This window comes from Filicampus tigris, chromosome 16 (genome assembly GCF_054856515.1).
Source record: "Filicampus tigris isolate MCC_2025a chromosome 16, RoL_Ftig_1.0, whole genome shotgun sequence".
Taxonomy (NCBI): domain Eukaryota; kingdom Metazoa; phylum Chordata; class Actinopteri; order Syngnathiformes; family Syngnathidae; genus Filicampus; species Filicampus tigris.
In genome coordinates this window covers 5,649,857-5,676,314 of record NC_141232.1, presented here as the reverse complement: position 1 = coordinate 5,676,314, position 26,458 = coordinate 5,649,857, and the positions used below count along the sequence as shown (strand labels likewise).

Genomic DNA, 26,458 nt, shown 5'->3' with positions numbered 1-26,458 from the left:
TGCATTTTTGTCAACTTTGACTCAAGAGGGGATTTGATGAAGCTGCTCTCATTGGAATGGAAAACTAATCATTACCTTCTTATTAGTATAAAACCTATTTTAAAGTGAATTGAAACAAAAAACAAAAAACAAAAAAAAAATCAGATAACAACCAATCACGGCTAACCTGTCTAAATTTGATCATGCAACGTTTGCAAGCTGAGCCCTTTGGCACCGCGATGTCATTTTCAGTTGACGGCAATGACAAAATGGCTGCCTCCTGGGATGGATAAAAATGGACACAAACAATATTTATCAGAATACCGTGTTTAGACTAGTTGGGGCGCACAGAGTATTGTATAGAACATTTTGACATGACATCCTCTTTAAAAAAAAAATATATATATATATATAAAAAAGGTTATTTCTATTTATGCTAGATACATGTGTAAATATGCATCTACAACCTTTGGTTTGGATTTGAAAAAAGAAAAAAAAAAGTCATATACTGTATCTTAATATGGATATTTTGTCCCTGTATTTGCTGTTTGGAGTCCAAGTGAAATTGAGCAGAGTGCAAAGCAGCCGAGCACTTTTGTTCCAATGCTGCTCAGAATTCTCAGAGTGTGGCTTGGCCTCGCCATTGACTCCACAACTCACACGCTCTCAATAGAGAGAGAGTGAGCGAAACCTTTTTAACTTGGGCTCATAACAGTGAACCTTTTTTCCTTCTTTTTTTTTTTTTTCTTTCTGCCTAATTATTCCAAATACCAGCGCCTGAATTGGCCCGCTACCAAAGTGCTGCTGCACAGACAAGGGCTGATGAGGCTCACCACTAGAATAGTAATTATTTACCCTAAATGGCCTTTGTTTAATTAAGGAACCCACCTAGACGAGAGTCATAATGATGGTCAAGTTGCGGTGGATGACATGACGGGTTGGGGGGACGGTGGAGGGGGGTTGAGGGTGGATGGAGTGATGGAGGGAGGCAAGTGATAGAGAGGGGCCCACATCAAGTGACACAGACGACGGTTTGTGTTTTGTCGGTGGACCAGAGAAGATGCGCTCTCAATGAAGGTGGCTCCTGCATTATCTTTGCACACGGTGTGCGTGTGCGTGCGTGCGTGCGTGCGTGTCTGTCTGTCAGCGGCCTCCCTGTCTGCTGTGTCACGGAACAGTCCAGATCCAACAGCACACAGGAGAGCATTCAGCATTTCCCAACAATTGCTTGCTAAATTCTTGATATTTTTTAAAAACTAAACCTAAATGATTTTTTTTAGGTTTAAAAAATATATAATGTGATTTGATCAGATTTTAAATTATGATTTATATCCATCCTATCCTAGCTGAACCTACCCTGCATGCTTTATGAAGATGGGAGGTAACCTGAGGCCACGTAAGAGGCGTGAACCTCTAGACTGTGAAGCAGACGTGATAACCACTGTGCTGCCATTTATGAATACAACGTGATCTAGTTTAAATTATATTTCAAATGTGATGAAGAGGAAGAATGGAGAAAACAAGTTAAGACCAGTTAAAGTTAATTTGGAGTTCCACATGTCCTCATGTACAGTACTGTGCTCTTATTGCTCCACATACTTGAATGGCCAACTTGCAAGGCAAGGGCGCCCCCTTGTGATTAGTCACAAAAAGATAAGCTAGATATCTCCTTTTTGGACCACTAAAAGGCAAAGGGAGCGGGACTTTCCGTGTGTACGTCATCGTAGGTGCGTCCTAAGTGTTCAAAATGAGAACAAATAAATTATCTTAGAAAAGAATGCGGACGCTGCCAATACGGTCACCATTAGTATCACAAGAAATGAAGGCACAAATCATTGTGTTGGCTATAGTCGTCATCGCCAATGGAGATCCAGGTAGACGAAATATTTTTTTTTTACTTCTAGAAGTTGTTTATAATAACATTTTGACCTCGACTGAAGAAATAGGTGGTGGACTTTCGATATTCTAGCAGAATGACGAAGCAGATTTTTTCCCCCTTTTCTCGCAGGGTGTGTGCCTCGGGAGGTCTTCAAACAAGATATTGAAATCGATGGTGGAAACCAATATCTAATCCCTCGCGCCAGCGGTTTAGTTATCATTTATCAAGACGAGGTATCTGGATTTCAAGTGTAAATGCCTTCGCTGCTCAAGTGAAGCTTGATTCTTATGGTGCTTCATATTCATTTGGATTTTCTGTTCATGTTGTTTCCTAACAGATAATAATCGCTCAAGGAAATTTTACAGCAACTCCACCCGAGTTTACCATAAGTGGCGATGTAATATCGATGGATAACACGTCCGTTATCACTAAACACTTTAGGGACACCAAAATAATGGCCATATATCGTAACGTAAGTTATGTTATTTACATTTTGAGCTTTAAACTTTACTGTATTTGTTTGTGTGATTTTGTGAAACCTTGAGTCCATCATGACTGATTGCCTTTTTTCTTTTAACAATTTCAGGAGAGTGACGTACATATAGAAGAATGTGTGCTCTATAAAACTATTGGTAAGATAGCAAGAATCCCTTAGGCCAGGGGTGATACAGGAGTTCCGAACATTCAGAGAGAATTTCCTTTTAAAATGACATAACATTTTAACCAAATGGAATCAACTGCTAATGGGTACAAACAGGGGCGATTTTAGGTTCAGAGCTTTGGGGGTGCTGAGCACCCAGAGTGTGGCTGGTTCAAAAATTTTTTTTCATTTCACTTAAAGTGATTTAGGATCATTCATGAGATGTTTTCACGTTAATGCTGAAACCACATTCACGTAAAAATAAGAAAAAATGAAAAAAAAAAATGGACAGTTTTTCACAGGACAGCGACTCACCTCATATGAAACCACAATTTGGCTCTTTTCGTCAAAAAACGGGTGTAAGGAGTGTGACTCACCAAATTAATTTTTTTCATGGATATTTCTGGCTGCTTTTGACTGACTCAAGCAGTCCTCTGTCATTTTGCGCAGCCAGAGAGAAGTCCTTACATGACAGGTGGAGTGATTTGCCTGTTCTGAGATTGACGCTTTATCTGATCTAGGATCTGTCATGTGTAGTACCGAGAGTCGGAGCTCCATAATTCGGCCAAGTAAACAATCGGTGCAATGCTGCAAGTATGAATGCATACTAAACCGCAAAATGTCTTTTCTCACACAGTGAGGCCTGACGACAGCGAGTCAGTGAACATGACCGGTGTTCCTGACAACGGCAAGAGACGTGATCTTAGTGAGCAATTAATCGATTGAATCGGCAAACATGTTTTTTTTTTTTTTGTCTGACGCAGTCTCAGCATGGATGCAGGAGTTAATAACATTTACTGTACATATTCACACAGGGCTCGGGGTTATCGTTGCTGGATTTCTTTTCGTCGTGGCTGCTGTGATTGTGGGGTACTGTCAAGCTTTCCCGCTTTTCTTGACCAGGAACATCAACGGAGTTGTAGCGCATGCCATGCCCATGCTACGATCCACTCAGAGTAATTGGTGAGCTCACATTTTCATAATGTACTGTAATATTCTCGGGGCTCTTCACTGTTTTCACTCACACTGGTCAGATGTAAAGTGGAAGCATGTAAAGTGGAAGCAACTGAACACTGAACAAGTAAAACGCAATACTGTTGTCACAAATGGTGACAAGGTGATTTTTTTTTTTTTTTGTCATGAACTTTTTTTTTTTGTTCTGAAAAATGAGCTCAAATACAAACTCAATCAATCAACAAGAAACATGACTTCCATTGACTGAGAAAATCTCGCACACTTGTTGAACTTGAACTTATAAACAACATTTTTGATAAGCAGTTCATGTTCAATCCTGGTTCTGCTTTATTTCAGTGCAGCTTTTGATGCCACGGAACTGATGATACAGTATAGTCTGAGAGAGGGGGAGGGTGGTAATATTACTTTTTTTTTTCCTGTAGTTGTTGGGCCATAAATCAGAGTCTGTCCCAGTTACCTGCAGTGGTAAACAATTACAATAAATGATCTTGTATCATTTGGAAAAAGTGCACGCTTTACATATTTGGACCGACTTTAATATAATACTTCAAAATGCATCTTGAAAATGACTTTATTCTTGTAAATTTGCACCTTTTTTATCTTGAAAAATGCAAAATTGATCATCTCGTGGTGTTGCAACGTAGCTTTACCGGCACGCCCCATACGACCATGTTGCCATTTGTTTTGAACCATTTTTGTTTCTGCTTTTTCTTTTCCCCGGAGCTCAACCCGGAGCCCAATCAGAATGTTAATGAGACTTGCAGTATTATCCTATCCATTGGTGTTCGGATTTTGATACTATGGTTCATTCTCCTCCATCAGTGGGGAACTCCACAATGGTCAGATCCTCGAGGCAGTCAAAAAACCGCTACAAGATAGGTGTGTTAAAAACACGGCAGAAGTGAGAGCAGGGCCAAGTAGAATTTGTGTATGACCTTGATGTCTCCGCTTGTGTTTGCAGGGCTCCTGACCAAGATTTGGTTTGACTTGTTTCTTCTGTGTAAGTTAGTCATTTCTTTTCGTCTTTCATTCATTCATTATCCATACCGCTTATCCTCACAAGGGTCGCGGGCATGCTGGAGCCTATCCCAGCTGTCTTTGGGCAGTAGGCGGGGGACACCCTGAATTGGTTGCCAGCCAATCGCAGGGCACACAGAGACAAACAAACATCCGCACTCACAATCACACCTAGGGGCAATTTAGACAGTCCAATCAACTTACCATGCATGTTTTTGGAATGTGGGAGGAAACCGGAGTACCCGGAGGAAACCCACGCAGGACATGCAAACTCCACACAGGGAGGCCGGAGCCGGGATCGAACCCACGACCTCTGAACCGTGAGGCGGACGTGCTAACCAGTCGACCGCCGTGCCGCCCTCTTTTCGTCTTCATATTTTAAATATTGTATCTATCTGATTCAAATGTACGTCATCTAAAAAATGTTTCATTTCATTTTGTTGCTGCAGAATATTGATGCAGAGTCATCGACTGGCAAGAAGGGTTGCACGGAAATGCGTACACACAAAGATTTTATATATACATATACATATATATATATATATTTTTAGGTATTATAATTATTAATTATAATAATATTGGTATTATTATAAATACATATGTGGTGGACACATTATACACTGCTTCTATATATTATATAGATTATATTTCAGTCAGCACATCTTCCTTCCAATGCCAGGGAACAATTTTTTAGCAGGATTAAATTAAAATGTTTTAAGAAGGGGGAGGGGGTATAAATTAAGAGACACGGCAAATTTTAAGATCCACAAATGCACAACCATAGCAAAATAAAATACATAAATACAAAATCTGAATATCAAATAATGGAGATGAAACATCAACCAGTTAAGACTATCACAAATCAATGATCTTTACAAAATGAGGAGGATTATTATTATTTTGTACGTTGTACATTTTGATTGGTATATTTGATAGGTGGTTGTTATTATGGCTGTTTTGTTTTGTTTCTGGTCCCTCAGTTTTCTAAGTACTATACTGATGTTCATATAGAGCATTGGTTAATATTTGGTAATGGTTTTGGACACATTAACCTAAACACAATGTTTCATTTTACTTTAGCTTGATCTTGTCTGTTTTGTTGTTCTTTCTTGAAGTCATTCTCTCAATTCAATTCAATTATGTATGTAAACCTTTTGGGACAAATGATCAGGAGTACCAACTACATGACACAGAGGGGCAATAAAAAAAAATCTGGATAAAAATAATTCTTTCATTGTATACTTGCATACAAATAAAATCTTGTGGAAAAACAAATCAAAAATTGTACTTTTTTTTTTTTATTGCCTTTGAGTCCGTTAGCCTTTCTGTTCTGGTAATTAGAAAATGCGTTTAAAAGAAGTGTCAGCCTTGACGTGGCCTGATGTATGGCGGCCGTTAACTTCGCAAAACCGCACGAGGGAGAAAATGCGGGTTCGGGATCAGTTCAATAGTGTACTCATATCTCGTGGGATCTGCTGGGCCTTGATTTGTCAATGGATCTCTATTTTAAGTTTCGCTTTAATGTGCAAAGATCTTGAGGAAAAGCTCCTCTTTGACCTGGAGAGAGTGTTTGCGGGTGAGCTTTGTTGGGAAGACAGTTTGAGTGCTCGTGTGGAAATACAAATAAAATCAACCGGGGTGAGCGCATGGCCAAGGCTTTGGCGCATTGCCACGCAGGGACTCTTGCATAAGTTTGGGAGGGGGTTGTGCAACAAAAGCTGTCGCTTCTACGCTCGGGTGCATGTAATAGCTCCACATGAGCTAATTAGCCACCAAGCAGCTTGTAATGATGCAGCCGCGTTTCGGAGCAGTCATTGGCAGCTTCCCCCCAAAGAGTTCACGCCACATTGAGAGGAAAAGAAAATGCAATTCAACCTGCTTTTGCGCCCAGCCCGCAAGGTAGATAAAGCAAAAGTCACCTAAAGGTCACATTTATTTCTTGAGCAACTCTCATTATGCCAGGGATCACTTGACGCTTGCTATGCATGTACATAAACTCCAATAATAACAACAGCTTGGATTTATTTTGCACTTTAAGGGACCCAAGGATGCCCAACAGTAATTAGAATGTTAGGAGTGCCATGTTAGCGGAACAGTAGCGAGCGTTGGCCACCAGGTAAGAGTTGTCCAGCATGGCGGCTAACAACAAGTGTGACGGAAGATTACACCACGTGTACTGAAAAATGATGTTTTTAAAAATGTTATAAGGCTTAAATTTACCGGAGCTCAAACCCCCCCCCCCCCCCCCCCAATCAGAATGTTAATGAGACTTGCAGCATTATCCTATTCTTGCAATTTATAACAGTTTGCAGGTGTCTTAATTAGAGATTTCTCTCATTCTTCCGTCAAAACACACAAAGGATAAAGAATCAAAACAATGTCCACTTGTCACACTCTGGTTCAAATCAATGATTTGGCGAGGCGCATGCACTAGTGCGGAATTAATCATCCATTTTGCAGCACAATTTGCAGTCATAAATTAAAAAGTGTTGTTATCCATGTTGTGTAAGTATCTCCACACAGCTGTCATGCCAACCCGATCAGGTGTGTAGTATTGGAGCATTTTTAAGAGTACTGGCTACATTCAGAATTCAAATGTGCAAAGCCACCAATGACTAATTTAATGATGCACCCCCAAAAAGCAAGCACCCATACATATTTCACTTACAAAATATTCAACCAAAAAGTAGTTTGCACTGTTAGCGAACACTAATTGGTGCAAAACACCTTACCTTTAGCCTTTGAAATGTTTGCGTGTAGTCTGACGTCTGGACAGAATTGTGTTAACCCAATTCTCAAGTTCGGATAACTTGCATGGACAAACTTTCTGAAATAGGCAGATAAAAAAAACGAGACTTAGTGGTTGTTTAACTTCACGTTTTGTCACTGGGTCAAAGACCCAACTTTTTTCATACAAGCCATTAAAAAGTAAACTTTCCATAATACCAGTGTACACCTGTCATACGTTATGCTATCAATTACAATTAGTACTTTAATAAAACAAGAAACATTCATAAAACAAGTTACAGCAATTATGTGACCAAATGTGGGTCATACTAGTGGGGAAAAAAACCCACACACCCTTTGTCTGACAACTCAAAGGCTCACTTTTATCATTTGGATTGTTCCCTTATAAGCCACCGTACTTCCTTGTTAAACTACAACACATGCAAACACCGGTGGCTAAGCTAATACACTAGCAAACACTTTTTGACGTTTAGATTACAAATGAACATGATGTATTTTTCGAATCAAACATATTCTCCACTTGTTACGTGCGTAAAATGTACCTCTTAAAATAGACCCAAACGAGCTAAATGAACAGCTAACTAGTTTTTTTTTTTTTTTTTTTTTGACGGCTAACAAGTTGACCGACTGTCATCGACGGAGGAAGGATGTAATCATCATCTCGCGCGGTGCGTCATGGGAATTTTTATTTTAGCCTTCGAAACAAGTATTCGTGTGCTAAAAAAAACAACAACATGCATAGCCTGAATGAAACCATTTCATTTCATAATTGTTGTAGGCTGAAAATGAATCAAACACATGATGTACAATATTGGCCACACATATAGGTTAGGTTACATACACCCCCCCCAAAATGCATTTAATCTCCATTAAAATACTCCTTAAGGCCCTAAAACCCACACATTTTATTTCATTATATTATGTCTAAGAGTCGTATAAAAATATGACAGGTAATGCTCACTTTTGATTGACACGATCTGAGTATATTGATCTTGATTGTGCAGCTGTGCCTAATGAAGCAATCAGGTGTACAAACCTTGGAGTAGTTGCATCTCTACGTTGTCATCGGACGCAGAAGCATAATCCAAATGGTGAAAAAGGAGAAGAAAAAAAAAAGCTTCATATTGAATGTACGCTTCAAAGGAGTAGTTTCTTGTTCTTAATGTTGCTGGGCCCACAGCTGCTCAGCACAATGCGGCTGGAACCTGCAGGCCGGGCGTATGCATAAAACATGAGCCTCGCATTCAGTCTCTTCATTTATTTGAATCGTGAGGCAGGCGAGCCCCAAGTTTACATGCATATTGTGAGCGCTGTAAAAAATTAATTACATCACGTGCGCACACTCAGCACACTCATACGCACACATCAAAGCGACTCTCTTTAAGATGCTGCCAGACAAACATGTAGTGTATTTTTAGATTTGTAATATGACTTCAACAAACTGCATGACAGCAACATGACAGTTTTCTATCAAATCCAAATTCTGACAGTGCCATCGGAGCTGTTAGTGAGCAATACAGCGAGGTCCATTTTTGTCTTTTTGACCACGATGGGTTTTGAAGAAAAACAAATCACGCTGTGATTGTGTCTGACCTTTATTTAGGACCGACAGCAGCTAAAACCAGTCCTGGAACTTTTCTGACACACTGGTACATCTGGCTTGAAAAAGACACATTTGCCCTACTTTGGACATGCAGTCCTATCTGCCCATCAAACAGGGTAGCGCCCCCCCCCCCCCCCCCAAAAAAAAAAAAAACCAGCAGCAATGTCTTTGGCTTCATAGAGAAGGACAATCACATTTTTCTGCCTCTAACAAAGCCCATTTATTTTAGTGCTTTCCATTGGAAGCGCGGCGTGATAACCTCTGCTCTGCAAACCACCAACTGAGAGTCATTTGAGACAAAGCGCCGCATCCATCTCCTTATCTCCACATGCAGCCTCGCCGCAAATGCAAGCGACCACCCGCCCAGCCCTCCTGCCCCACCGCAGGCTATCGCTGCGCCACCCGTGCCTGCCGCAACCGATGCCGTCCTCTCTCGGGACTTCTTCAGCGATGCAGAAGGACCGGCTCGTCTTCTGATCCAGCGGTTGGAAATGATCAGTGAGTAACTCCGCATATTTTGAGGTCATTTTGATACCTTCAAGGACCCTTAAACGGCTCCTTGCCGTTATTCCGGGCCGAACCATGACGTTGCTTCTTTTTTTCTGAAACTGTCGCCATATGCAGAAATCCATCCGTCTGGACCGACCAAAGTGTGCAGTATTCATCGCCGACCAAAAGAAGAGCATCAAACAGCTGCAGCTCAGGAGAAGAGCAAATATCTCCAGTCCTCAAGAATTTACACTGGCTCCCAGTCAGCAGTAGAATCAAGTTGAAAATGATGCTACTGGTCTAGAAATCTACGGATGGCTTAAATCTCGACTACATTAAAGAAATGCTCGCGGAAGGTAAACGGTTCTGAGGTATTCAGACTCAAAGCAAACATCAGCATAAATGGAATGAGCTGTCAACAGAATAGTTGCGCAGAAATCCAAGTTGAGTTGTCCTGTTTTGTCGGCGATCCTTGAATGCACCTCGACGCATTCCCTAAGATTTATTTTTGTGTGCCAATGTCGAAAGGTGAATGAAATGTGTTGATGCCATTGATGAGCCTCATGTAAAGGTGGCTTGTGTTGAATAATTTACCAACTTTATACAGTCAAATAAGTATCATGGGTTCATGATTGTGCACATCCATGAAGCAAAGTGTTGATGCTTAATGACACTTGTGGCATCTATATGCAATTACTAAAATCTTTTAGGGGGCTTGTCTTTTTTTTTTTTTTTAGGGAAAAATTCAACTTTATAGGGTGCACCTTTATAGTTGAACTGCTTTTTTTTCCTGCAGCGTGGGTTGGTGCTAGCGCTGAACAATTAATCCAATTCAATCACTGTATCACTGTGATGTAGTGGAATTTTTCAATTTTCAAATAAAAAATGTTGCAATTTGAGGAAAAATAATCTGCTTTTATATTTGTTTGGTTGGTAGAATTGATTTTTATATGTACGGGTATGTATTTTATGTATTTATATAGTGTAATAAATCAGATCATGTTTATTGTAATACAGATTAACGTATGGATTGTGGAAGGAGGAACTTGAAAAAAACAAATCATCGCATATTAAATCTCAATATTGAGGAAAATAAAATTGCAATTAGATTATTTTTCAAAATCGTTCAGTCGTAGTTGGTTTCGCATGTAATTATGTGACCACGGAAGGCACGGTTCTTCTTTTCACAACCATGGCGTTAGTCATTCAGGTACCTTAAAGGACTCTGCTTTATTCCAGGCCAAAACGTGGCTGCGCCATTTGCTCGCCGTCGTCAAAGCCTCGTTGCGACATGACGTCCTTCCATCCGGACCGTCCGGCATTCGTGCCTGAATACAACTCCTTTCCTTTCTGAGCAAACGTTTCCCCTCGTGAGCAGTGGTTTGCGACGCCGAGCCTTTCAAGGATCCTGTTGCGGTTTTCGAGAGGTTCTTGAAACGCAACGAATCCTCGGTTCCTCCGCTGCAACATAAAAGGGGTCAAACGCAAGTGAACTGACTCGTCAACGTGCTGAACATCGACACACTTTTGCTCCCTACTGACAATAAGCTGCGGGCTTGAACAAACAAATTTATGTACATGGTAGAAAAATTTTAAAAAAGGGGGAGCGAGGCCCAGTGCAGTACTACAAATGAGTATACCATCAGTGTAATCAGAGGTTTGGAAAGCAGGAGAAAGTCCCCCAGCACAAAAAAAACAACAAAAAAAACCCACCTCATCCAACAGCGTGGGCCGCAAGCCTTCCTCCTGTATAATCATCATCATTTAGCACAGTATGCGCGGCCTATGTTTATTGAGATATTAATCCGGGATAAACAAAGCTTTTGACAAAACAAATTAACATCCCTCAATAGAAAGCGCGGCGCTAATGGGGCCTACCGAGACTGATATTAAAAAAGGGGATGAGACGAGAGGAGAAACGGGAGCTCGCCACGGTGCTGGGAAAGACCAAATCAGGCCCAAGGTGCCTAAACGGTGTTTCACCCCGAGCTCTGGAGATCAGCATCAGCACATCATAACACAGGAGCTAATTGTGGTGATTATGCTGGTAATTAGGCTGCAGATGAGGGGAGCTGCTTTCAGCGCCCGCCTGATAACACGCATTCATTCGCTGTCAACTGACCAGGGCCACATTTGCTCTGCATATCGAGGGCTCGCTTGCAAATCAAAGTTATGCTCCATCGAAGCTCTATTTGCACTTGTACCCTTTTGCAACCTGAATAATTCAGATGGGGTTTTTTTTTTTGCGGGGGTTTGGTCGTACTATTTTTCAGCAACAAAAATAAATAAATAAACAAGCAGAGCGGCAATGATGCAACGTTAGATTTAGCCGCGAGCTTCATTTTTGAATTATTTACAAGCTTCTTCAGGTTTTGGGGCATTTTATTAATATTGATCATATTTTTAATGACAAGACCTATGATGGATATTTGGACCAAAAACAATATGCTGAGAATAAATGACAAGAAATGGAAATACTACAGGAGATAAGTCACCCATGAGAATAACGTCATGAAAAAAGTTGTCGTTTGTCGTCATAATATTACAAGATATAAGTTTGAAATATGTGAGACTTAAAAGTCAGGACATGGTACCTTAAGAAAAAGTAGCAATTTTGTGACAATAATTACAAGAATAAAATTGTGCTTACGGTCGAATAGTCGGAATATTACAAAAATGAAAAAGAGGCAATTGTGAGAATAAAGAAAAAAAAGTGTATTTTGTGAAAGAAAATTGAGAGAAAAAAGGTTTTAATAGTTGTAAAAAGTTGGAAATTTGTGGGAACAAATTTGGAAGAAAAGTTGAAACTGTGAAAATAATATTAATAAAAATAATATTACTGGGAAAATGTAATTTTGTTAGAATAAAGTCGATTAGATTTTTTTTTATTCTGTTGAGAATTAAGTCCAGATTAAAAAAAATTGTGACAGTAAAACCAAACTTACAAAATTCAGTTGCAAAATAAAGTCATATGCCATTTAGAAGCCCTTAGGGAAAAAATATTGAACAAAAATAAAGTACTATTATTAAAGTGCTACTATTACCTCAAAGTCATAATATTACGATAAAATTGTTATTTTCCAAGAGTGAAGTCATAATGATGATGATGGTAATGTAAAATGACGAATGTTGAATAAACTGCACTTGAGTATGTTTGACAATCACACCCATGAGCGTGAACGGTCTCAAGTTATTGTGTACGAATGAACTCACGAACCATTTTTTGACCCGATTACTACTTCTATTCATTTAAGTCTGGATGCAAACAAAGTATCAAGACAAATCCACTGTTCTTTGTCTGCTTTTAACCCTACCCATGAACCTCGCCAGTTATTTCCTGAGTGTGACAGGAAAGATGTCTCGCAGTCGCATTTCCTGCTCTCTCCTCACATAGATGCAACATCTACTTTATAAAAAAAAAAAAAAAAAAAAGCAAAAGCAAAAAAGAACAGCATGTGAGTTCAAAAAGCAAACGCAATGCTAAGAATGAATCAAATGTGAATAAATATTTTAGGGACAGAAAACATCCATAAAATAAATAAACCATAGCAAAAGGGAGATAAACAAAGCTGAGAAGTGGGCTCCTTAAAGGTCAGTGAGATGGCGCTCGGACTGGTTGTTCTCTCGCCTCTCTCCTGACAACTCATTTCTCTCCAATGTATCTCTTACACAAGTACACGGAAAAACACATTTCTCCCTTCGCTCTTATCTTTACGCCGGTTCTTTCCTTTCCTACCCTTTCATCTTGCACCTGAACGCACCGCAGTGACCGAAAGGACTTCTTAGAAATGTGTGCCGGAAATTTTAAAATGTCTCCTTGAAATGGAACTAAAAGAGGGTCACAAGCACACATTCCTGCATGTGGCGAAGGAACGAATCAAGTATGGCCGAAAAACACATTTGTGCTTAAAAACACAAGAAAAATAGAGTGCGAAGAGTAATTAGACCACGACCCAAAATAGTCTGCTCGAAATGAACAGTATGGGTAATGGCAAAAATATTATTTAAATGTACGGTTTCTGTCATGGATAATTCACAGTATGTCGGACAAGGTTGTTATAGTTAACAAAAACAAACGAAAGTAAAATTCCCAAAGCCTTTTCAGAAATGAAATGAAATAAAACTATGTTTGAAGAAATGATAACTAAATAAAACAACACATTATGGTTATAAAACTAACTATATAAACTCAATATACTGGAAAAAAAAAATAAAACGAAGCATTTTGGAAAAAAAAAAAAAAAATTGGCTGGAGAGTGGGTCCAGGCTGTTCCTTCTGCCCCCCCCCCCTCGCCCAATCAACCACAAAGCTTCAGGACACCTACCATAAAAAAGTTAGGTTCACAAACTCCCCCCAAAAAAGAACCATTTTATTTTTCTCTTTTGTTGCACGTACAAGAAATCGTTTCTCATTGCGTCCCTTACGTTTGTTGCTTTTGATCATCCGGCTGTCATCCCTATTTATTTACACGGGAGGAATAAAGCGGAATCACTCTGCGGTTCTTGTATGTACACGTATGTTTATAGTGCTGTCGGTCACAACCACACACAGGAGACAAAAGTCCACTTCGGCTGGGCTAGGCTCTAACACAGCAAGTACGGGAGGAGCGGGGAGCGCGGCAGCCTCCCCAAGGATGCAAATCCAAAGTCAACAAAAGGAATACTCTCAGCGAAAAACGATAGCAAGGCAGTCATGTTTTGGAATGCCTAAAAAGCAAACAGGCAGAGAGGGGGGCAGCGGGTGAAAAGCGTCTGGGAGAGGGAACAGGGGGCACCTCCACCTCTGATCCAGGAAAAGAAGGCAAACTCCTCTGAATCGTCTTCAACTGAAGATGGAGAACTGTTTTCATTTGTAATGTTCAATAATGAGCACTTCTGGATGTGTGTGTGTGTGTTGTACTTTCTGTTGTTCTGGCTCAATAGAGATTTTTTTTTTTGGCAACAATGAAGAGCTTTTCTGTGAGACGTTTTTCTTTTCTTTTTTTTTTTTTTTTTTTTAGCTCCTAACGGCGTACTAGATCCACTCGTCTCCACAGCTAACTAGCAAATGATGGTCGGTACGAAAGGGTAAATAACTGAGCAAATACAAAATAATAGTCTCGTCTCCAGAAACATTACAGAACTTTTGTTTGAGCAAAGTATTGAGAGATCCTAAGGGGGAGGAAAGTGTGGCCGGGGGTGGGGAGGGGGTCGGTACATTCAGAGCGCTGGACTTGGTCCAAAGGAACCGGGTAGGACTCGGCGTGGATCGATGCTCCTTAAAAAGTCAAAGGCGTTTTCTGGGGACCTGAAGGTCACTCTGTTTGTCACTTTTATTGGTTCAGTCAAAGTTCAGAGAAAGAAAGGCAACCAAACAAGCAGGAAGTGGACCGGCGCGAGGGCGACGTAGGCTAGGAGGCGCCTCTGGCCCTCACTTGAGTCCCCGAACTTCCTTCCGCCGGCTCCGGTCACAGGCTGGTGACCAGCTGCATCTGTCCGTCGCCCTCGTTGTGGGAGGCGTCCTGAACCTGGTGCGCGGGGTCCCCGCTCGGCCTCCTGGGCTGGGCCTGGTAGAAGGTCTGCATGGGGGCGCCGCGAGAGCCCAAGGCGGGCCTCCCGGAGCTGTAGTATAGTTCTTCGGGGGGCTGGGCCGATCGGGGCACCACCTCCAGGGGCTCGGGACTGCTGTCCGGGTAGGGAGAGTCTCGCAGGTTGGTGATGCTGGTGTACAGGGAGTCCCGGGCGGGAGAGTCCGACGCTCTGTTGCCCGTCTGCCCGCTCGAACTCTGAGCGCTGTGGCCGAGACTCTCGGTGAGGTCGGCCGTATAGCTCTCCGACTCCTCCGGGTCGCTGTGGTAGAGGACGGACTGGGCTCGTTGTAAGAGTAGGGGCTCCTCCAGAGCTTTGTACAGCAGCTCCACATCCTGCGGCGTGCGCTGCCCGCCGTCCCTCGGAAAGTCATCGTCCTGGCCGCCCGACTCGGGCCCGGCGGCTCCTCGGGGGATGGCCCCGGCCGCGCCCGCGCACACCCCGCCGTCGCCCGCCGCCGCGTTCCCTCCGCCGTTGCCGCCGCCGCCTCGCAGGTTGTTGTGCACCAGCTCAGAGATGATCATCTTCTCGAAGGCCGCCGCGTCGGACAGATTCCGCCGGACGCCGCCGCCCAGCGTCTCCGAGCCGCGTGGGTTGAGCAGGGGCGGGGGGCTGTCTCCGCCCCCGCTGCTGAGGAAGTCACAGCTGCCGCCGCCGCCGCCGCCGCCCGGACCGGCACGCAGGGAGTAGCTGTTGTTGAAGTTGCCGTTCAGGGGCAGGGTCTCCATTCCGCAGGGGTCGCGGGCCTTGGATGTGATCTCTGCATCCAAACACGGGAGGGAGAGAAAGCAATTCGGACATTGGAGCCGATGAAATCGAAAGCTCAAACGTAAGGACCGAAGACACTTACTTGGGTCTCGGAAAGTTCCTGTCCATCCGAGAGAATGCCGAATGAAGCAGATATAATGAAAGACGGGAAGTGTCATTTAATGCAACATTAACTTGATCAATTCATTTTGAAAGATTTTTAAATGGCCACCATTAATGGAATGAAACATCCATCAGCCTCTTTAGCCATCTTTGCGTCTCCTACTCGTTCTCGGGGATGAACAGCCCAATTCAGGCACTGACTTCTGCCGACAAAGATATTTTAAAAAGCGTACATAACTTCTATGAGTTTGGCCTTTTTATCCACTGTTAGCTCCTCCTTTTGTGAGCTAATTTCATTTTTTGGTCGTTGGGATTATGGTGCCACTAGGCATGGGCCAGTTGGCTGTTTCGAAGTATTCCATGCTTTTAAAAAGATAACTAGCTAACTAGCATGGCTAGCATCAGTTCATTTCCGCTGAAGAGCAGAGAAGTAGATAGTCAGTCCTTTGACCTTGCTACGGAGCACGTTCAATGAAAAACAGTTCTTGTAATCAGAGGCGGGCATTCCGTCAGATTGACGGACCGGTCATGTCAGCCGCTCGTTTTTCTGACGTTTTTTTTTTTTTTTTTTTTTGACTGACGGACCGGCGGACTTCTGACGGACTAACTGACGATTACAATTTGGATCGTCACGAAAAATGACGGACTGACGAATGAGGGACGGGTACCCTGGCCGCTGACTGATGGCGGACCGGCGACATTTTGTATAATGCCCATCTCTGCTTGTAATCTACCCAAACTTTTCAAAACAATACATTCTAGAGCAGTGATTGCAATACGGCGATACCGCGAAGCTGTGATATTTTTTTGCTGGCAGTTATCATACGCTCACAATACAACGCCACCTCCCCTCTTTGGGATTCTTTTTGGAGACGTGAATACAATTTCATATGATTTCATTTGCTTTGTATTGACCAAATACGCATCAATTAACGCTAACCAGGATTCCAGTTTAGTTCTTTCTTTGGCATTTCGCCCAGTAACAGCAAATTTGCCGGCGCTCGTATGCAATTTGCGACATTGATGAATAAACAGTCACGGAAATGTCATACGTAAGCAACCGCTATTAGCCATTTTTTAAAGGAAATTTTGTAGTGTTGCATCAGGTATATTGAATTGAGAATGACTCAAATCAAATTGCAAATGACATAAATAAAACACATTTGCTTGGGGAAGGATTCGCTACTTGTGAGCTTCCCGGGGGCTTGAATTTTTAAAAGGTTCCAGAAAATTCATGCGATTCAAGAAAATGCCATTTAAAATATTGCCGGTACGGTTCATAAAGGTTTTATGAGTTGCTTTGATTTGAACAGTTTTATTTTTTATGTCATAATATAAAAATGTTTTCATTCGAAACATTTTCCATACAATAGAAGGTTTAATGACGGCAGAAGTTTGACCCTCGAACATGATTCATTTTTAATATTTGCATTGATTTTTTTTTTTGACACTTATAAAATATTTTAAAAAAAATGCATGACTGATGAGCACAATTTCGGTTGTCGGATTTTAGGTTTAAATTTCAGCAATACAGAGTGTAAACTTGCTGCAATGCATCATAAAAGTGCCTTCGGAGGTTGGATTTGAATAAAAGAAATCCACCAACCGTCGCCAAACCTCGTTTGAGGAAGGGACAGATTCTTTTTTTCGCTCCATTCTTCTTTGGATTCATTATCCTGCTTAGCAACGGGACAAGTGTTTCCCTTGTGATTGCTGGCAGTCAAAGTCGCGGCGAAACTTCAACACTCATCAGATTGCGATTCGAGACGAGGCCAGATGGCAAAGTCAGGCTGTTTGTTTTGCGCAGCCTGCTTGGATCCGTTTGACAGTTTACGCACAGCACACATGCAGAAGTCAACACATTTCCTTTGTCTACTGTGGGGAAAATGGCGAACGAGCTCATCGATGGATATTTTTTTTTGAAGTCTTATGGAATGGGAGACGTGCTCTCTAATGTTCTCAACCCCTGCTTCCGTGTAAGCATTTAGCAGAACAACATCCCAAGGAGGTATAGACAGTATTTATAACTAACGCTTATTTTAACAATCAATTCATCTCTCAGTTATTTTCCGATATTGATCGGTCATTGGCTTGTTGCATGATGATGCTTCTCCCGATGAGTTTGAATGCATTTTTCTGGAAATTGTCAGACAAAAGGGTTTGGCAGACTTTTGCTCACTTGAAAAGTGGGTGGCTTAAAATATGCTTGTTTCAGATTATTAGTAGTCAAGGAGGCCGATAACCGATATTTGGAGCCGATATTCATTTTCAGTAAAAAGGAAAATATTGGCATTAAAATCTAAAGAAAAATTTACTCTAAACTTTGTTGCAACGTCTTGTTTATTGAACAATGTTTCAGGTTTGCATAAAATTGATTTTTTTTTAAAATTATTATTTCAAGAAATTTTTGACAATACACATCTTTGTTACAGCGTATCTTAAAAAGGATAAAAACTTCAACAATAGCTCCATGTAGTTTTCTACAGTAAATGAAAATTTCAAAATGACAGAAATGTGAAAATTTCACATATCTTTCTTTTGATTTCCACAGTTTTAAATCGATTCATTATCGGCCAGCATAAAAGGCCTTTGCCGATATTTGGCTTTTTGACGGTGCCGATAATCGGTCCATCCCTATTCAACACATCGAGATGTACAGTAAATACCACGAAATAAAAGCCGGAATTCTCAACGTTTGTCTGATGCTCATCTTTTGAGCTGAAACCCAAATGTATACAAAAAAAAAAAGGAATCGACCTGGCTGTTCCAATAATGTTGGAAGGGACTGTGTGTAAATTTTTACTAACCTGTGGAGTTGAAGACGCCGGGCGAGGGCGGGGTGAAGCTCTCAGCCAGCAGCGTGTTGTAAGGAGACGTGCCGCTGCGAGTCTGCAGCACCGGGTTGGCTAAAAGGTGGTTGCCCATGGCTGCTGTAATATAGCAGAAGAAAAAACAAAACAACAACAGCCATAATCATAAATGGGCTCTTTGCATTGAACGCATGCCAATCAAGCCCAGTGGATGGCGCTGGGTAATAACACCTGAAATGACACGAATGTTTACAGTAGCTCCAAACGGGGCTGTTTTTGTTAACAGCGGTGTTTTATGGACTCATTTCACTGCCTCCTGATTGTAACCTTTGAGTAAAAAAACACAATTGAAAGGCAAACTTACTGTTTGCCGTTATTGCCGTTTCTATCCCTTTGGCTCTCAACAGTGCCGATAGGAGTGGGGGAGGGGGTGCGGGGGGCGGGGTGGGCTTTGGGGCGTCGGGGAACAGTAATGCATGCCATTATGCAGTCCCGGAGTGCAGCCATTGAAACACAGTTAATTTTACACTGAGAATGTGAATGCCACCAAAAAGACAAATAGAAGTGAAAGCACGAGTGGGGGGGGGGGGGGGGGGGGGGAGGGGGTTGCGGTGTAAAAGGCCCGAGGCAACCGCGAGCAGAAATGCCATGAAATTAAAAACAGGACAGCATGACGGAGAGCGCGCAGATGCTAAGTGCGGGCTGCAGGTACGGCCTTCATCACGTGGAAAATAAAAATAAGCACTCGGCTATTTATTCATCATTTCCGCTCCTCCCTCAAAGCCTCTGGCAAAGCTCGACGCCTGCTTTCTACTTTCGCTGGCTTGTTCTCTAATGTCGCTTCAACCGCATTTTCATGCTTCCTGTCGCCAGGAAGTTTTTTTTTTTGTTGTTGTTTTTGTTTTTTTTCCTTTTCACGAAGAGGCAAACACCACCAAATTAACGTGGATACGCTCCCTGTGATGTCCTCTTAGGAATACCCGAGCCACCAGATTGAAGTGGGGAGCGAAAGTAGGGCAAAGGAAATCATTTGTACGCGCGCGCGTGTGTGTCATGAGCACCTTGCTTCCAGGACATGGCAGAAAATTGTTGTGCATCACAGACACGGTCAAGTGGCAAACTCAAAAAGACGAAGAAGCGTCGTAATTGGAGCTCCTTTTTGTTTTGGCTGGTGCAGGCAGATCACATTTAACCCACTTTATTATTTAATTTTTTTGAAATAATAAAGGGCTTGTCTTCATTAGAGTTGCCAGGTGAGCTGGGGCCCATCTCGGCTGACGTTGGGTGACATGGGCTGGTCAAAATGTATATTATTTTTTTTAACACAAATAATACACTAATTTGCATTAAACTAAAATAAAGGCAAATTAAACTCAAATTACAGTGGAACCTCAAATTTTCCCGTGCACCTGTTTGCAAGATAAATCGTTCATAAATCGAGGTAACGCTTCCCATTGAAATGAATGGAAATGCAATTAATCTGTTCACGCCCCACAACTAAATTACACTTTTTAATCAGCGTGTGGTTAAAAATTAATATAATGCAAAATAGAAATAAGTGAAAACACACTTTTGCAATGATATAGAAAATTTAAAAAAATATATTATTATTGCTCATTAACTTTAACTAAGGAGGGGAAAGTGGGGAGAGGTCAAAAGCTCCATTTTCTTCCAAAACAACATGAAGTTCTAATTCAAGTATTTCACAAACTGTCCGTTTCTTTTCTAATCCATTTATTTATATTGTACTTACGTCTTTATGTTGTAATTTAGCTAAACATAATGGCTCGCCTGCTAGCTAACTCTAGCTCTACAGCGCGCTATCCATTTCGCTCTCAAACGTCTACACCGGTGCCATTAATCCGAGCAAACGGAAAGCCAATTAATTAGCCATTCCCTCAATGATCATGTTAGCTATGACTGAATTTCCATTACGTCCATTTTTGAATCAATTCAACTATTGGAATATAAATCACAGCCAGCGTTGTGTCTCTATCTATCGGAGGCAATTAAGCTCCACGTAACATTTTCCTTTCGATTGGCACGTCACGCATTCAAACTTGGGCGCGAAAGAAGCCGGCCGGATTTATCACTCAAGCCTGTTTTCTCAATCGCTCGGCCTTGGTGCCAGCGATGCCACCCGGACGTCGCGGCGAGGTCTACGCTTCCTGAAATGGTTCCAGCTGGACAGCTTTTGTGACACGCCGCTAAATTTCCATCAGCCTACGGTGAGGTGCAATAGGAGGACCACTCACCACGGTTGAGCGTGGGCGTGCTGTTGATATCCCCCGCCATGAAGGAAGACTCCGTCTGCTTACGAACTGTGTCGTTCCACATGCGGCGGATCCGACTCTGAGGGAAGGAGCGGCGAGGGGGGGGGGGGGGGAACAAAACAAAAAAAAAAACGTAAGGGTTTATAGCTCGGCGGGGATGCTGTAATCACAACTGCGCGCTTTGCTATAAGCCACAAAGAAAACAAGATAGGCTACAAGGCAACGTCATGTCATCAAGAGAGGGACCAAAAAAAAAAAAAAAAAAAACTCTTAAGATGTGCCCGGATGTGGTTGCAGCGGCTGATATGGTCCCATTATGGAAAACACCGTTTATTGCCTGGTAGAATTGTTTCCGTTGCTGTGCGTTGCCTGATTGTTGTTTGGTTCAAAAAGCAGATAGAGAGCCCAAAATAGGTTTATCAGGGAAAATGTCTGGGTCACACACACACATCGAATTACCATGGAACAGGCTTTAATGGATGTTAGCACATTGAGCTATCCAACGAGAAGCAGTAAAGTAATCGTTTGTGTTAGGCTTGATTGCCGCGTCAGCAAAATATCAGACACCTTCAAGTACCATGAAACCGATGCTATTCGTTAGCCTGTCTGATGAATTGTTCACTGTGTGTTAGCATTAAGCTAATGAAACGTATCTAAAGCAAAGCTACAGGGCGTGGTCGTTTTAAAAACACATTGTATAATTCTCTTAGTTTTAGGTTCAGTTTGACGGTAAGCTTCGACCGGGAGTGGCAATAAACAGTTTGAAGCCTCTTTTTTGGAAGAATTCTTCACTGTCGCTTGTTATGAAGTGATTGAGTTGACTTCACTGCTGCCATTCAGTCTTCACCTCCCCCCTCAAAAAACTTCCAAAAAGTCCTCAAAAAGGTCCTGTGGTGTAACAACAAATATTTTCTTGAGTTAAAGAACCCCCCAGATATTTTGGATAACACGTAGAACCATGTGACTTCTCCTTGTCAACCCGCAAATGAAGGTAACGATCATAATGAAATTATTTGAAAGTAAATGAAAAAAATTATATTAAACTGTTAAAAAAGTCCTATAGTGTAAGAAAGCTACATTTTTTTTGATACAGTTTATATCGGAAAATACTGAGAATGTGCAGGTGTACCTAATGTAGTGGCCGCTGCGTGTATTTGACAATTCACGCTAAGCGGGATCATTTCATTCAACACGGCTGGCAAGCAAAAAAGTGTGTGTATATTTTTGCTGATTTACACTGCTATTTATCCTGTTATGACTCAAATTTGCTTGCAAAAAAAATAAAGCGTGCCCAATCCATTCCATTTCAGGTGAGGCGCAATAACACCAGGAAGAGCCACTTTTCATTTGCGCACAATTCCCGAGCTCGGTGGGAGAAGGATGACGCCCGGCGGATGTGAAAAAAGGAAAAAAAAAAATCAAAGCGCCAACGGGTGTCGCCCAGAAAGCATTCGCGCAGTGCGTCCGTCTTGCCTGCACCTGTCTGTGTGCCGCCGCGTGTCGAGCTTGGCTGCCGCTGTAGTAACGGTTGTTGGCGCGCAGGCCAGAGTTCTTCATGGCGCCGTGGGAGCTGCTGGTGGACGCGCGGCTGCAGCAGTAGGAGTGACGCAGGCACTTACTGTACTCCTTGTGGACCTGCGGCATACAGGCAAAAACTGTCAACACATTCTTTGCAGCAGTCACGGTGTGGGAAAAGAACCAAAAGGAAGACAGCTTTGGTGGCGTCCACATGAACCTGACGGTACTCGATAAGGCGTAACGCCTTGGAGGCGGGCCAGAGAGTGACGGGAAGTATATGTATTTCCCCGCATCTCACATGCCACCTAAAACCAGGGGCGGAGCCGGAACGTGGCTAATCAGTGGAAAATCAGGGTGGGCCTGAATTGTTCTCTCACTTTGCACAATCCTCCTGTCCCGACACATCGTATATTCAAATAAAACGACAAACGGAATAATATAAAGTTCAGATCTTCCTTAGACAACCACAATTATGCCGTTCTTAATATTCAATCAAATTAAAAAAAAAAAAAAAAAAACACACGAGGAAACACAAATTCAAAAATAATTTAATAATAATTACATTTTTTTTAATGAAGCTCCGCCCCTGCCTACAACTCTTCTGAAGCTAAGGCATGCGTTTATTTTCATACGATGCTCACAGTTTATGTTTTTATTTTATTTTAACATCACGCTCACATTGACCTCCATGGCGGGGGCATTACTGACACCTAGGGGTAGAAACGGCGCACGCTATATATGTGAGTAATGGGCTCTTTTGCGCGTTTTGGAGCAAGATATCGATCCGTGAATTAGTAGTTGAGAGAAAGTTGAGCGGCATGGGAGCTTTATTCGGGGCGCGTCACCCCACGCCCCGTCATGGATACCGTGAAAAAATATGAAGACGGAGGAAAAAAAAAAAAAAAAAAAAAAGGCTCAACGTGGCGCAAACGCGGCTTCGACCAAGTACCTTTTTCTGAAGAGCGCAGTGGAAGATGAAGATGAACATGCCCTGGAAGGCGTTGAAGGTGGTGAAGAGGTACGCCATGATCAGCGAATTCTCGTTGATGAACATCAGGCCGAACGCCCACGTCAGGCCCAAGAGGAACAGCAGGGTGATGGCACCCAACACCCACGACCTGGAAGACGGCACGCCGTCGCATCAAAATGAGTCAATAGAAAGCTCGATAAAAAGTTCACTTTCTAACAAATTTGATTGACAGGTGAGGGTCGGCTTCAGCAGACAAGCCCCCACTGTCCTGCAAGGTGGGAGGCGGTCTCTATTTTTCATGATTTTGGAGCCTTATTATTTTATACACGTTGCATTTTGTTTGAATTCATTCAAATTTTGAAGGCTGGGTTGTTAAGAAAGACAGTTTAATTTTTTTCAACTTTGACAGAGGTTCACGTCTTTTAACACTTGCGATAAGTGTAAAAAAAAAAAAAAAGATGCACGGAGATAATCTGCGATTCAATTTCTTACTCCTGGTGTGCGCACCTTGGCCACCAGAGGGCAGTATAATAAGAACATAAATCACAACTGCTCAGCAAGCTGCAGCATTATTAGTCGTTTTACGTTTTACTAGCGGACATTCAAAGGAAAGTTATGTGGCCATTTTAAATACATCAAGTGTACCTCTCGATCTGTTGTGAAGGGTTAACAAACGGCTTGAACCCTTTTGTAAGAATTTACAATCTGCCAAATTGCCGCTTATTGTGACGTTTTGTGTTGAGTGGATTTCACTGTCGCTATGTAATCACGATTGCATTTGTTTAAGCAGGTAAGGCAATCGAGTAGAGTTTATCATTTGCAACTCCAACCTGGAGGCAATTTTGGGTTCGGTGTCTTGCCCAACGACACCTTGCCTACCCTTCAGTCAGTGGTCAGTGCAGTCAAAGCAAAAAAATAATAATAATAATAAAAAAAATCAGCTGAGCTACGCCAAAGCAGCACTGTATTTTGTTTTCACAGTGCGGAAAAACTATTCTGAATCCTGAACCGATCTGAGGACTTCATCTCGGTGTTCGTCTTTAGAGGTGCCACTCTATTACTTTAAAACATTTTTTTTTTGAAAAAAAAAAAACCCTAAAAACTTGAGCTGAAAAGTCCATCTCACTTGATGCTATCCAGACGGCTGGAGTCAGGCTTGAGCGCCGACGAGTTTCGAATCATCTTGTGTAAAGTGATCATCAGCAGAACGAGGTTGAGCTAAGACAAGAAAGAGAGAGAGAGAGAGAGAGACAGACCGATCAAATAAAAGTGCAGCGGAGCGTGGGGGGCAAAACGCCCGCCTTTGCACTTTCCATAACCTCAACCTCGAGTGCCATGAGATACTCTTCAGGTTTGACTGCGCAATATCGAAAGCGCACGTGAGAGAGAGAAAGAGCCATCACGCTGGCAGACAGTAAAGCTAATACCATAATAACAAATGAAACGGGTCCAATGAAGCTCCAGATGAAGTAGTTATCCACCCGCAGCCAGCATCTGGAGTGGCACACAGAGGAGAAGGGAATTAGACCGAAGTGAGCTCAAACGCAGTCACACTATTTGTCTGCCTCGACGGATTATTATGCGAAGGCTAATCATCAGCCTTTTGGCTAAGTGTGTTCACGGCGGCCGGTCTGAGGGGAGGCGCGGGATATTACACTCCCCGCCGAGGGGGAATTCTCAATCAGCAGGTGCCAAAAAAGAAAACGGGGAAAAAAAAAAAAAAAAAAGAGAGAGGGCCCGTCTCGGCACGTACGCTTTCTTGGTCCCGTAGCTCCTGTAGTCTATGGCCGCCGAGATGCCCACCACCAGCGCGGGGAAGCAGTAGCCGCACAGGTAGTAGTACTTTTTGCGCGAGTACTCGCTCTCAAACACCTCCACCAGCATCAGATAGAGCTGCACGCCTTCCAGACACATCCACGAGAAGGCGGCCAAGAAGAAGAAATGCAGCAGTCCGGCGAAAATGGGACAAGCGATCTGAAGCAAAGGGGGGGGGGGGGGTCGAATGGCGATGGAGGAGCAGGGGGGAAATTTAGGTGGAGAGGACAGAAGAGAAGAAAAACTATCAGCAAGTGCGGTAGGTTGGTGTGGGTGGAGGAGGAAAAAAAAAAAAAAAGGAAGAAACCTGGCTGACTTTAAGTGGATATGAAAAGTCTACACACCCCTGTTCAAATGCCTTTTTGAAAAAAATAAATAAATAACGAGACCAAGGTAAATCATTCGAGCTCAATTGAATATCTAAAAATCCTTTTCGAGAGGGTGGAGTAAAAATAACTGAAATAATGTGGTTGCACAAGTGTGCACACCCTCAGGTAACTGTGTTTACAACAAACCCGTCACATTCAAATTCATGTTAAATTCGAGTCAGCACACTCACGCTGTAGGTTAAAATGTCTCTGATAAACTCAAAATAATGTTTGGAAGCTCTGTACTTTTTCTTGACTTTTTTTTTTTTTGCTTTCTAGCAGCACCCTCAACGTTTAGTGCTAACACTGTTCATAATTCCCTTCACCTTGCCCAAGGCCTGGTACACACCAGAATTTCAGATTTTTCCACTATAGTTTGTTTTTATTTCGTTTTGACTTTTGTTTTGTTGAATACAGTGTGTTTGAATGAGTTTTTACTTTTTGAAAACGTTTTGTTTTAAGTTGATTTTTATTAGTTTAAGTATTAGATTTAGTAGACCTGTAGACCTTGTTGAGTGCAAGGCAAAAAAAAAAAAAAAAAGATTTCTTTAACAAAATTAACTGAAATTCTCAAATGACTGTTTGACTTTATTTTGCGTGATCCATGGCAGCCCTCAAACTGACCGAATTCCCGCCACATTTCACCGCGAAGCTCACCTGGTAGTCGGTCTTGTCGATGCCGATGAGGAAGAGCAGCTCGGCGATGAAGAGGTTGATGCACAGGTTCTTGTGGATGGTGTTGCGGTCGGTCTGCAGGCCGCGCAGGAAGCAGAAGGTGGAGATGCAGATGGCCAGGCACACCAGCGAGATGACGATGCCCACCCAGGTGATCACGAACAGGATCAGCTCGTGCATTCTGCCCTGGAACTGAGGCCCCCGGGAGGCGGAGGGAAAAGAAAGGGGGTGGGTTGAGGGGGGGGGGGGGACGCGAGGACA

General features: G+C 42.5%; 2 protein-coding genes and 2 long non-coding RNA genes across 19 annotated transcripts in view; 2 read left to right on the top strand and 2 right to left on the bottom strand.

Moving 5' to 3' along the window:
- The window catches only part of LOC147134308 (uncharacterized), a 42,676-nt gene extending 31,234 nt beyond the window's left edge, over positions 1–11,442 (bottom strand). For 3 of the 9 annotated variants that reach the window (XR_015090220.1, XR_015090226.1, XR_015090228.1), the window contains exons 1-3: positions 11,044–11,442; positions 10,545–10,791; positions 7,223–7,317 (exon numbers count right to left, since the gene is read on the bottom strand). This is a non-coding gene — a long non-coding RNA (uncharacterized LOC147134308). Of the gene's footprint in view, positions 1–7,222; positions 7,318–7,780; positions 8,165–8,274; positions 8,618–10,544; positions 10,792–11,043 lie in introns of those variants that run through there. The other 6 variants (XR_015090223.1, XR_015090222.1, XR_015090227.1 and 3 more) reach the window with 5 other exon arrangements.
- On the top strand, positions 1,686–5,716 carry LOC147134310 (uncharacterized). Of its 2 annotated transcripts, XM_086056623.1 has the most exons (9): positions 1,686–1,853; positions 1,988–2,091; positions 2,196–2,330; positions 2,445–2,490; positions 3,136–3,204; positions 3,314–3,461; positions 4,296–4,352; positions 4,435–4,473; positions 4,720–5,716. In XM_086056623.1, exons 1-8 carry the CDS (start codon positions 1,757–1,759, stop codon positions 4,457–4,459), a joined length of 681 nt encoding a protein of 226 aa, XP_085912749.1. In that variant the 5' UTR covers positions 1,686–1,756; the 3' UTR covers positions 4,460–4,473; positions 4,720–5,716. The 2 variants fall into 2 exon arrangements, with proteins under 2 accessions (XP_085912749.1, XP_085912748.1); XM_086056622.1 differs by having other exon boundaries at positions 4,435–5,716.
- LOC147134309 (uncharacterized) lies at positions 6,947–10,230 on the top strand. Its single transcript, XR_015090231.1, has 3 exons — positions 6,947–7,906; positions 9,176–9,339; positions 9,466–10,230. It is a non-coding gene; the product is annotated as an uncharacterized LOC147134309 (long non-coding RNA).
- Positions 11,443–13,682: 2,240 nt separating the features above from the next.
- Positions 13,683–26,458, bottom strand: part of adgrl1a (adhesion G protein-coupled receptor L1a) — a 195,178-nt gene continuing 182,402 nt past the window's right edge. For 5 of the 7 annotated variants that reach the window (XM_086055035.1, XM_086055040.1, XM_086055036.1 and 2 more), the window contains 10 exons: positions 26,180–26,389; positions 25,093–25,313; positions 24,767–24,833; positions 24,466–24,557; positions 23,319–23,487; positions 22,331–22,486; positions 20,834–20,930; positions 18,576–18,698; positions 15,749–15,766; positions 13,683–15,658 (listed from right to left, as the gene is read on the bottom strand). In XM_086055035.1, the coding sequence (XP_085911161.1) occupies positions 14,778–15,658; positions 15,749–15,766; positions 18,576–18,698; positions 20,834–20,930; positions 22,331–22,486; positions 23,319–23,487; positions 24,466–24,557; positions 24,767–24,833; positions 25,093–25,313; positions 26,180–26,389 (2,034 nt within the window). In that variant the 3' untranslated portion in view covers positions 13,683–14,777. The remainder of the gene's footprint in view (positions 15,659–15,748; positions 15,767–18,575; positions 18,699–20,833; positions 20,931–22,330; positions 22,487–23,318; positions 23,488–24,465; positions 24,558–24,766; positions 24,834–25,092; positions 25,314–26,179; positions 26,390–26,458) is intronic. The other 2 variants (XM_086055038.1, XM_086055039.1) reach the window with 2 other exon arrangements.

What these genes read in the sequence shown, in the direction of transcription:
- LOC147134310 (XM_086056623.1), top strand. Translation starts at nt 1,757, where the DNA reads ATGCGGACGCTGCCAATACGGTCACCATTAGTATCACAAGAAATGAAG. An exon ending in TGTGCTCTATAAAACTATTG is followed by an intron (nt 2,491 to 3,135) that starts GTAAGATAGCAA and finishes TTTCTCACACAG; the next exon opens with TGAGGCCTGACGACAGCGAG. An exon ending in CGGCAAGAGACGTGATCTTA is followed by an intron (nt 3,205 to 3,313) that starts GTGAGCAATTAA and finishes ATATTCACACAG; the next exon opens with GGCTCGGGGTTATCGTTGCT.